General features: G+C 42.6%; 1 protein-coding gene across 1 annotated transcript; it reads right to left on the reverse strand.

Annotated features, from left to right (window-relative positions):
* Positions 1 to 2949: 2949 nt before the first annotated feature.
* bcl6b (BCL6B transcription repressor) lies at positions 2950 to 11595 on the reverse strand. Its single transcript, XM_066681616.1, has 12 exons — positions 11483 to 11595; positions 10791 to 10869; positions 10485 to 10702; positions 9727 to 9960; positions 9146 to 9316; positions 8632 to 8818; positions 8195 to 8394; positions 7960 to 8087; positions 6472 to 6627; positions 6046 to 6176; positions 5630 to 5767; positions 2950 to 4547 (listed from the first exon to the last, which is right to left on the reverse strand). The coding sequence occupies exons 3-12, from the start codon at positions 10700 to 10702 to the stop codon at positions 4401 to 4403; spliced, it is 1710 nt and encodes a 569-aa protein (XP_066537713.1). The 5' UTR covers positions 10791 to 10869; positions 11483 to 11595; the 3' UTR covers positions 2950 to 4400.
* Positions 11596 to 12006: the final 411 nt, after the last annotated feature.

A 12006-nucleotide genomic window follows, 5' to 3' on the forward strand; every position in this document is an offset into this window, starting at 1 on the left:
GTCGCCTTCATTACTATAGTCATTATTCATATCAATATTTACAATGTGTAAACATTCACGCGCGCACACGTGCCTGTTGAGTCCCTCTCGTAAACGATTCATTTGTATGAGCCGACCCATGAATCTGAAATGACTCGTTTAGATATTTACGCAAGGTTTAAGCCGTTTCCCTGTAATGTTGCTCTAACTCTCAAAACTCAACATAAATTAATATCTTTTAGTGCTTAATTAAGAATAAATTTGCAATGCTGAATATTGATCATGCATCTAAAAAGTGTAAATCTATCAAAAATTTATATTCATTAATTTATACATACAAGTCTATCAAAATATCACAGAAAATAAAGGAACATAAGTTCACATTTCAGGACATTGTCATAATTATATAGTCACAATTTTACTCTTTTTTTTACGGGTGACTGTCTGTGAGGAGTGTGGCGTGTTCTCCCTGTGTCTGTGTGGGTTTCTTCCGGATGATGGGTTTCTTCCGGGTGACTGTCTGTGAGGAGTGTGGTGTGTTCTCCTTGTGTCTGTGTGGGTTTCTTCCGGGTGACTGTCTGTGAGGAGTGTGGTGTGTTCTCTCTGTGTCTGTGTGGGTTTCCTCCAGGTGACTGTCTGTGAGGAGTGTGGTGTGTTCTCTCTGTGTCTCCGTGGGTTTCCTCCGGGTGACTGTCTGTGAGGAGTGTGGTGTGTTCTCTCTGTGTCTGCGTGGGTTTCCTCTGGGTGCTCCGGTTTCCTCCCACGCTCCAAAAACACATGTTGGTAGGTGGAATGGCCACTTAAAAGTGTCTGTAGATGTGAGTGAAAATGAATGAACACATTAGGCCCTGATGTAACCCAAGGCCTTATAGAGAACACCTACAAACGTGGGAACTAACCTCCTCTCTATTTTTTATGTTCAGAAGCTCTACATCATTTAATGTGGAACGGTATGTTTGAGAAAATAAACACCTGTTGTTTGTTCATGGCTGAATGTTAACTGAAGTTTTTTTTCACTGTTTGAATAACCAGAAATTAGGTTGTACATTTTGTGGCATGCAGTCTCCTGTTCTCCTGAATTTAGAGTGGGTTCCTATATAAATGATCTTAAACAGCAAACATCAGTCAATATTACCCACCTATGGAGGAGGAATAAAGCAATATCTTCATCTCTTTTCATGATTTTCAACCTTTGGAGAGCTCTTAGCATTTTTTATTTTGTTGTTTGCTTGTTTTTGTGCTGTGAGCAGAGAGAGGGTAAGTCTAGCGTGTATGACAGGGCCTGTTTTGAATTGATTAATTAATGTTTTGAATTCAGGATGCATGTGTACTTCCAGTTCTGGTGAGATGTCACTTTTTGACACAATTCGTCCAGTAAAGATCCAGAAGGATGTGGATATTACCGACCAGTATTATGAGACTAAGCTCTATATCAAAGCAGTGTTGTGTAGCCCTGCTTTACAGAATAGTCATAGAGAATCTTTCTGATTGGTCAGAGAAAGCTATTTCTTACTCAGATGTCAAGCTAATGTTCTGGGTGAGATTTCCTAATCCAACAGAGACATAAACATGCTGCTTCTGCTCAGAGCTGGACAGGAGTGGCACAGCGCAAAACCCCTGCTTTAATTCAGACCCGGAAACAGGTGCCCTCGTCTTCATTGTTTTTGGTCTAGCACCACCTGCAGAGAAGCAAAGCCCTCTACAATGAGTCGGTCTGCTGTAGAGGTGAGCTAATGAGGAAGGAAGGATGAGGAGTAGTAGCATTGTGTGTTAAAGGCTTCAGTGCTAGGAAACAAGACTTCACACTTGAACTTAGTGACCAGGGCATTTTCTGAAATGCATGATGAAGGGAGCCATAGATTTATCCTACCTTGATCTTTCCTGGGGGGGGGCACAGTGGTGCAGCAGGTAGTGTCTCTGTCACAGGTCCAGGGTCCTCTAGGTTGTGGGTTCGAGTCCCGCTTCGGGTGACTGTCTGTGAGGAGTGTGGTGTGTTCTCCCTGTGTCTGCGTGGGTTTCCTCCGGGTGACTGTCTGTGAGGAGTGTGGTGTGTTCTCCCTGTGTCTGCATGGGTTTCCTCCGGGTGACTGTCTGTGAGGAGTGTGGTATGTTCTCCCTATGTCTGCGTGGGTTTCCTCCGGGTGACTGTCTGTGAGGAGTGTGGTTTGTTCTCTTTGTGTCTGCGTAGGTTTCCTCCGGGTGACTGTCTGTGAGGAGTGTGGTGTGTTCTCCCTGTGTCTGCATGGGTTTCCTCCGGGTGACTGTCTGTGAGGAGTGTGGTGTGTTCTCTCTGTGTCTGCGTGGTTTTCCTCCGGGTGACTGTCTGTGAGGAGTGTGGTTTGTTCTCTTTGTGTCTGCGTAGGTTTCCTCCGGGTGACTGTCTGTGAGGAGTGTGGTGTGTTCTCCCTGTGTCTGCGTGGGTTTCCTCCGGGTGACTGTCTGTGAGGAGTGTGGTTTGTTCTCTTTGTGTCTGCGTAGGTTTCCTCCGGGTGACTGTCTGTGAGGAGTGTGGTGTGTTCTCCCTGTGTCTGCATGGGTTTCCTCCGGGTGACTGTCTGTGAGGAGTGTGGTGTGTTCTCTCTGTGTCTGCGTGGTTTTCCTCCGGGTGACTGTCTGTGAGGAGTGTGGTGTGTTCTCTCTGTGTCTGCGTGGGTTTCCTCTGGGTGCTCCGGTTTCCTCCCACACTCCAAAAATACACATTGGTAGGTGGATTGGAGACTCAAAAGTGTCCGTAGGTGTGAGTGAATGTGTGTTTTGCCCTGTGAAGGACTGGTGCCCCCTCCAGGGTGTATTCCCGCCTTGCGCCCAATGATTCCAGGTAGGCTCTGGACCCACCGCGACCCTGAACTGGATAAGGGTTACAGATAATGAATGAATGAATGAATGATGATGATGATGATTTTTCCTGTTAGGTGCTTTCATTACTTAAGAATGCAATTCAAAAAATTAGAAGTGACATTTACTGTATTTTTTATTATGATAAATTGTGTATTTCAGACCATATTAAGGAATTAGCAGTTTATTGCTTTACAGTATGTGAGATGTGCAGATGTGGCGTTACTTGTGTATTATGTCAGAATATTGTGAAAATATCTGTAATAATTAGTTGAATACTCCAGAACAATACATAGGAAATATAAAACGAGGGAACAAACAATAAGCACAGACACTGTATGTCCAATAAAAAGAAATTAATTTAACTTTAATTTATATAAAATAAGTCTTGTCTTTGTCCAGCAAAAGATCATTACATTTAACAATGTCAACATCTTTATACTCATCAACCTTTACATCTTTCTTTGTCTGGCTCACCGGAGTCCTCGGCCTGCTCGGACTCTTAAAAAAGACTATCACAAACCTTCAACAAAATATACTTCCCGTCAATAGTGAAATATCGTTTATAAAACTGCAGATGCTTTGACAGATTTAGTAGAGTTATGTTTTTAAAATAATTTGGCTCCAGGCCTTGAACTTAGTTAGTACACAGCAGAATGTCTGTTAGTTGTGAATAACTAATACGTAAGAGGTTTGGGCAGGATTCTCACAAACAATAAGAAATGGAAATACGGCAGCCAATGGCCTACTGAATAAAAGCTGCTTTCTTTCTAAAAAGAAAAATAAATCAAGCCAGATAAACATGCAAAAAATGAGTAGAAATCTGGACCTGGTTACATATCGACAGCACAGACTCAATTTGCATATCCAGTGACAACCATTCAATCAGTGTGAACTTGCTCTAGCATCCATCTTCTAACAACGTACACTGTCTTTCATCAAACGTTACTCTCCCATCATCTTTCCTTTATTCCCCGCCACAACACTTACTCACTTCACTTCTTAACCATTCTTTCCTCATTCTTTTTCTGAACACCTACCTCATCTCTCCACATACCACCTTTTATTCTCTCCTTTTAAATCTGTACTAATCCCTTACTAATCACTGACCTTTTATTTGAACACAGTAGCTATAGGTACCTTACGATTTGTTTTAATCTTTTCTTAGAAATGAACTCCGTGCCCTTGGAAGGAAAAAAGAAAAAAAAAAACCGCTGGCCAAATAAATAAGACGAGTAATAAAAGCTATAGTCAGCACGTCTAGTGCAAGAGAACAACATTTCTGGAAGTTTATTCTAATTTTAGGAATATGTTTGTCTTCCAGGAATGCTGCACTCCACTTCTTTTCCTTAAACAGGCTCAAAAGCCCAATACATATTAATATTTTTATGTTGTTCTCTTAATTATCTTCATATTAATTTTAACGAACTGTTTCTAGATACAAATCGCAGGCATCTATAACTGTTTTTGTTTATTTGAGATGAATTTTGGCAACACTAGAAGACCGGATTCGTCTTGTGAAGCTTGTCCCCAGGCTCCTCAGGGCACAGTTACTTTTTTAAGTTGTTGAGTGATCGCTGGAACCCTCAGCAGGTCTGAACTACAGATCCGGTCTGGTATGGGTCGGCCAAAACCTTGTAGCGAATCTTAGTGTTGGTGACGGCTCCGTGTTTCTGTCTCAGGTGCAGCCTCAGCTGACTCTTATGACGAAAGCGCAGGTCACATTTCTCACACTGAAAGAAAAAGGAGAAAAGTGGTTAGATATTTCTTTTTAAATGTAACTTTCTAAAATAATATCACAGCCATTGCCTCTGAAATGATTTAATTAATGTTTACAGCAATGTTTTTCATTCAAACCTACTTTAAAAAGCCCAGTAACTGGAGGTGATAATATTTTTGACGTGTTCACGCTGATTTATGTAAGTGGTGGTCGTTAGGGAGCTCTGAGGGAGCGACTTCAAAATGGTGGAGTTGGTTTGGTTTCTAACTATGAGCTGTCGCAGGCCAATGAGCTCTAACTGAAGTAGGCAGACCACACTGACTCAGCATCTACTTTATATTGTGTTTTGTTGTTTACGGTGAAGTTCTGAATATTTAACTGTTGTATTTACACTAGAATTAAACATTAACCTTTTATTTACTTGCAGTAGTGTGATATCAAAATGAATACAATGTTTTTCAGTGTTTTATCACATCGCCAAGTGTACTGTTATCGTGAGAATACCCTGTAATTTTTTATATCATTTCAGGGCCATATCGCTCACACCTAATTCATATACTCGCCATCTTAACAAGTACTTTTGACACATTTGGAACCAAGTAATGTTACTGTACACTTAAAACTACACACTACAGATGTGGACTATATCACAGGCTCGTTGTTCTTAAACTACAGTGTTCTACAATCATTTAAGGGACCAGGGAGGAGGAGAGAACATTTGCCAAACAAATCAGACACCAGACAAGACTGGAAAAAGGAAAAAATAATATTTTATACTAAAATTTATGCTTTTAGTATGTAGCAAAATAACCTAGAATTTACTGTTAAAATATGTTCCGTTGTAAAAACATTTTTGACAGTGACAGTAAGTTTTTATTCCAAGGCCATGGCTACAGTCAATTTGCATATTCAAATATTCACACAATGTAAAGGTCAACGTGTGTTTTCAAATAAAGTAAAAATATTTTAAAAAAATTGAAACAAAATGGGCGGCACGGTGGCGCAGCAGGTAGGCGTCGCAGTCACACGGCTTTAGAGAACTGGAGATTGTGGGTCCGTTGTTTTGTTTCTGTGTTAGTGTGTGTTAACACTCACGCTGTAGGGTTTCTCTCCCGTGTGGATGCGCAGGTGGCTCTTCAGTGTCTGCAGGTGACGGAAACGCGTTCCACAGGTGTGGCATGGGTACGGCTTCTCCCCAGTGTGGATCAGGACATGAGCACGCAGATGAGCAACCTGAAATACACCCACAGTTGTGAGGGAGCTAGTAGCACAAGCTTACCACACTTTTTCAGTGTTCAACTTTAATGGATCCCTGTAGATTTGTTTATGGTGTTGTTTTATCGTCACCAGGGCCACAAAGTGCAGCTTCGTACTGTTTATTATTGTCCCTGCTGGACTTAAGTCTTCAGATTTGTGAACACTCACTCATGAAATGGGTCAGTTCCTTTTCTGATGCCTATATAAAGATATTGATGCTAAATGAAGGGTAATAATGATGTGTTCTGTTATACCTGGACAAATCGAGCTCCACATGTGTCACAGCGATATGGTTTTTCCCCTGAGTGGATGCGGGAATGGGTCTTTAGATTGGCTGGCCGGTTAAACTGTGCCCCACATACGTTACAACGGTACGGCTTATCTCCTACACACACACACAGAGAGAGAGAGAGAATTTTATAGAAATCAAATGAAACTGCATAAATTTATACTGGATTTGATTAGACATAATTGAGGGCAAAATTTGACTTCTGTTCCTTCAAATTCAAAACTTTTAAGGCTTCCTTTTAACCATCTTTTAATTGTCTAAGTTAAAACAGCACTTTTCTTCGGGTGAGGTTTTAGATTCCATGATTTTTCAGTTCTTTAACTACATACAAAGAGGAGCATTAAATTGATTGTCCACAATCATCCACCACGTGCTAAAGTTGTGGCTTTACCTGAGCAGGTAGGTCTTGCATTGCCTTGGTTCCCTGAGTAACAGATCACTGGGGATTGGCACTCAAGCTTGATCTGGAGTTTTCCAAATGGGTGAGCACTCTGTTTGGCTGCCTCATGCACAGGGGGGCAAGCATACTGATACACAGAGCAGAAGCCTACAGAGAGAATCACAACACATCTCATTTCATGTACGTTTGTGTCAGAGGTCAATGTCTGTGGTGAGCCAAGTGCCAAATAACCTACATATTAAAAAGAAGGTAGGTTTAAAATCCTTGTACAGAAAGTGAATATCATAGCATTACAATACATTTTAGTTATATAAATATATTCAATATCCTATATAAAGTAAAAACTGATGTTCATTCATTCATTATCTGTAACCCTTATCCAGTTTAGGGTCACGGGGGGTCCAGAGCCTACCTGGAATCATTGGGTGCAAGGCAGGAACACACCCTGGAGGGGGCGCCAGTCCTTCACAGGGCGACACACATTCACTCACACTTACGGACACTTTTGAGTCGCCAATCCACCTACCAACGTGTGTTTTTGGAGTGTGGGAGGAAACCGGAGCACCCGGAGGAAACCCACGCAGACACGGAGAGAACACACCACACTCCTCACAGACAGTCACCCGGAGGAAACCCACGCAGACACAGAGAGAACACACCACACTCCTCACAGACAGTCACCCGGAGGAAACCCACGCAGACACAGAGGGAACACACCACACTCCTCACAGACAGTCACCCGGAGGAAACCCATGCAGACACAGAGAGAACACATCACACTCCTCACAGACAGTCACCCGGAGGAAACCCAAGCAGACACAGAGAGAACACACCACACTCCTCACAGACAGTCACCCAGAGGAAACCCATGCAGACACAGAGAGAACACACCACACTCCTCACAGACAGTCACCCGGAGGAAACCCACGCAGACACAGAGAGAACACACCACACTCCTCACAGACAGTCACCCGGAGGAAACCCACGCAGACACAGAGAGAACACACCACACTCCTCACAGACAGTCACCCGGAGGAAACCCACACAGACACAGGGAGAACACACCACACTCCTCACAGACAGTCACCCGGAGGAAACCCACACAGACACAGGGAGAACACACCACACTCCTCACAGACAGTCACCCGGAACAGGAGTTGAACCCACAACCTCCAGGCCCCTGGAGCTATGTGACTGCGACACTACCTGCTGCGCCACCGTGTCGCCCCAAAAAGTATTGTTTCTTCTTTAATTGGGTGAGGGCTTAGGGTTAAAATCTTGTAGGACAAATTAAAACCACTCATTTCTGCTTTGGCCCATCACACACCACTTGAGTCAGCTTGGAGCTGCACATTTAAGCTTAACACAAGAAGTAAGAATTTGATGAACACAAGGAATATTAAGAAACCTTCTTCTTCACTGACTACACCTCATTATGGAGATTTACGTTATATGAAGCAGGGCCCTGATTTTGCTAACCTCTGTTGTCCTGGCCCACATTGACCAGTGGTCTTCTGTAAGTGTCCGTTGGCTGAGGTGAGGGTCCATTGTGGAGACTGAAGTGCTTTGTTTGCTGCGGTGAGGAATAAACTGGAGACAGACCTTTCCTGCATAAAGAAAACAACTCTTACCAAGCTATATTTATCCTACGTAACTATTTTAGGCCTTCATTTTGATTTTATTAATATTACATTATTAAAGGCAAACAACATACACATCTTCCAGCCCATGTCCAGATTCTGAGAGGGTGGTATGTCTATCGCTTGCTGTGGGGGAATGGTCAGTTGTTTGCTGCTCCTCCCCAGTTTCCTCCTCTTTAATGGATGTGGCGCAGAGAGGGTTGAGGACAATGTATTTATATTTCTTCCAGTTGCATGCCTTAGGATCTGGAGTAGATTTGAATTCAGAACGTGGCTGTAAAGATATTATGAAATCTGTATATTAGATTGTTGTTGTGCTGCAAATAACAGAAACACAAAATATTCTGCAGTAGTCGGTCCTACAACAATCTGTAGCTGCCTTTGTAGAGAAAAATAGACAACGAAACTGAGTACGTTACATACACACAGAGTATGATGGTTTAGGAAAGATTGCTTAAAGTCTTAAAACATTCACCACATACTTACACGCATACACATAGAGACAGCATACCTTCAGTTTAGGGGAGAAAGTACAGCCACTGGACTCAGCAGGTGAGTTGGGCTGACCACTGGACTCTGCAGGGCTATTTGGAGATGGAGTACAGTGGGGAAAGGATGAAGATTCGGGCTCCTTCTCCACTTTCAGGCTCTGAGGTCTGGGCACATGCTTCACTGAGGTCATGGTCTCTCCTGGAACCCTGCAATGCACCAACAGATCAGGTTTACATGTACTGCTTACACTAGAATACTGTGTTTGTGTGATTCTGATTAAGGCAAGGCAAGTTTATTTATAGAGCACCTTTCATACAGAAGCAATTCCAAGTGCTTTACAGAAGAAAAACACTTAAAAGCCAGAATAACATCATAAAAGTCCAATAAAACAATTACATCAAAAGAGTTAAATGATTAAAATGATACAAGAAAAGAAAAGAAATAAAGTGCAGTTACAATAAACAATAAACAGTCTCCTAGCTGTACAGTGTATAATGAGTTGTTATGGGACTAATGTGTTGTCTCATACTCACCTGGCTATAGTGGGGCTGGGCTCCTCTGCCTCTGCAGCTGGTCTGGAAGGGGAAGATGAGGTGAAAGAGGGATGTGCTGGAGGGGATCTGCCACCTTGTGGCACTGTGGTGTTCAGTTGGGGGTTTCTGGAGGCCAGCTCGACCAGAGGAGGGCTCACACACACCCTTTCACTGTGGACAACACGACATGGTATCAGAGAGAAAGACACAGTAAATCAGTACAGAACACCAGTATGACACACTTGCCACTCCCCAGCAGAAGCTGGACCCTGCCATTTCTAGTGTATTGGGCAATGTTTTGAACTTTGTGGCTATCCATAGTGCAGTTTAGAAACACTGAAAGATGATGGGTAATGTAGTCTGGGGTCTCTTCAGGGAATTGGCTGAAGGAGAGCTGATGTACCTTTTGTTTCCTAATATATAATTATTATATATATATATTATATTATATTTTATATATATTTATATGTACTATTTAATTTTTGATAAATGAATCAGTTGACTCAACCAGGACTGTAACTGATGACCCCTGGTGACCCCTCCTTGACTAGAAATGAACCCCTCATATTAATCATCGTTACCTGTTCTGTATGAATGCTCTACAGGTGTCAGCAACATGGTCCATCTGTAAGTAGGTGGCAGCAGTGAGCACTCCAGACACTGTGCCAGGGGTTAGGGGAAGGCGGGAGGTGTACATGAAGTCCAGCAGCAGTGACACACTGCCCGCATCCAGTCCCTCCGGCAGGGACAAGGAAACCCCTCGCTCACTGCCTGTACCGGACGTGTGGCGGGAAAACAGGGAGTAGAAGAAACCACTGGAGGGAGAGAAAGTGAGTCTCATTAAGATAGAACACAGATAAATATATTAATGGATCAGTGCTGGTAAGATACAGTAAAACAGAAGGTAGAACATATATTCATATAAAAGCACTGTATTTAAAACTAGCGTTATGTAAGTGTTATGAATCATAATCTACACTAAAGTAGCACCAACATAAATGGTCCAAAGTGTTTTTGGGTTGATTGTACACTTCTAGGAACCATTTTGATTGGCGTCAGCCACTTACACGACCACTTAATTCTTAGAATTGTTTGGTGCCAGAAATTGTATCAGAAAAAGTAAACGAAATACTTCACTAAAGATATGTTCATTTTTAAATAAATGAACAATGAACACACTTTGGGGTAAAAATATAGAGGAAGGAATGGACTGCACATGAATGACCTAATCGTCTTCAAAAACAATGAGACATTCTCCTGAAAACAAAATCTGTAGCAGAGGAAGGAGGAAGAGAGAGAGAGAATCCTCCCTGTGTGCTGACTAAGCCCGTGGACTGACCTGCACGCTATCAGCACTGCGCAGTGGGCACGCAGCTGGGCACTGCCCACCAGCAGTGTGGCATCTGTCAGGATGTCTCGGTGGCGCAGCTCATTTAAATTCAGCAGAACATCGTTGGAGTGGCGTGTAAACTCTTTCACGTATCCCTGTACCTCCAGCTCCTGCTCACGCCTGGAAGTAACTCCATATCCCTCCACCATCTGCATTTTGCTCATCATCTAATAAACATCAAGAAATATTACGTTAGAAGCTCCACAGCTCTCATTTGGATCCAGAGAACACTGTCTTGGATATGGATCAGCTTACCTTGCTCTAGAATTGATGGGAAGAGCTCTAAATCAATCCTAGATGGTTCTGCTTGGGGAGACCAGCTCCCTACTCGTACCTGCACACACAACGAACAATTCATTTAGAAGATCTTTCGTTTTGGGGTATTCAGATTCAGATTAATTGCTCACTCTAATCAATAAATAGTTACCAAATTTTTTGTCTTATTTTATAAACATAGGGTATAAGGGCTCATGTAAATGCTTTCACTTTCTGTCCGTTTGTGCTATTTGCCTTGCAAATGGTATCTGTCTAAAGAAAACATGCAAAATATCTCCAAAATAAAACCTTCGCAAGAGATGACAAAGATATTCCCAACTTATAACAGAAATTAATGTTTAAACAAGATGTTTTATTGAAGAAACTAGTTCATATTATTATCTACTGGAGTGTACTCCAAAGTATAAGATTAGTGCAGAACCTTTATCACTGACCTTTCACAGATCTATTTTAACAAACTTCCCAAATTTCAGATTTCAGCACTCAGTCATCCATTCATTCAAAAATTCACCAGTGGCACTTCACAATTACAGGCCAACAACATCGTGCACGAGCTTCGTGTAAAACCTTGCAAACCTCTTCTCATTTCATTCCCATTTTAAATCCAAATTCACAAAAAAAGCATGTCTCTTACACATTTGAAAGATTTAAAATCACCAACGTAAACTCACCCCGACCAGCAGGGACGAGAACACACCCCTCTGTTATGTAGCGATCCCTCTCGGTTGCTGTCAAACCCAGCACTCCATACAATACCGTGCTCCCTCCTCAGATGATGCTTTTTATTACTGGTCAGTGCAACTGGAGGGAGGAGCACATTTATAATGTTGTACAGGAAGTTCCATGCGGCCACGGCCACTCGTTTCCTGTTAGAAGATGATGTCCTTTTTGTACTGGCCTGAGAACAGCTTCCTCTCACCAGATCCTAACCTGAACTCTGACAATACAGTCCTCAAACAGGCCCGAGATCTGGACAATACGCTTATGTCTTTCCGGATCCTGGTTTCCCTCTTCCCCAGGCAGCCCACGCGCTCTGGAAGCTCTGCAGGAAAAGGCCCCGGGCCCCAACATGCTTCAGGTATTTATAGTTGTGTACTAGAGGCCTGCCATGTAAAGTGATGACAGGAAGGAGAGGTTTGTGTGTTTTTGATCCGTGGTGTGTATAGCAACCTATCCACTGTTTGTGAGTGGGAGG

The sequence above is a fragment of the Hoplias malabaricus genome, chromosome 9 (genome assembly GCF_029633855.1).
Source record: "Hoplias malabaricus isolate fHopMal1 chromosome 9, fHopMal1.hap1, whole genome shotgun sequence".
NCBI lineage: Eukaryota > Metazoa > Chordata > Actinopteri > Characiformes > Erythrinidae > Hoplias > Hoplias malabaricus.

Excerpts from the sequence above, each read along its gene's own strand:
- bcl6b (XM_066681616.1), bottom strand. The coding sequence starts at position 10,702 with ATGATGAGCAAAATGCAGATGGTGGAGGGATATGGAGTTACTTCCAGG. Across the intron at positions 8,819-9,145 it reads CCCAGCCCCACTATAGCCAG|GGTTCCAGGAGAGACCATGA; the intron begins GTGAGTATGAGA and ends GGTGCATTGCAG. Across the intron at positions 5,768-6,045 it reads GTGGAGCTCGATTTGTCCAG|GTTGCTCATCTGCGTGCTCA; the intron begins GTATAACAGAAC and ends GGTGTATTTCAG.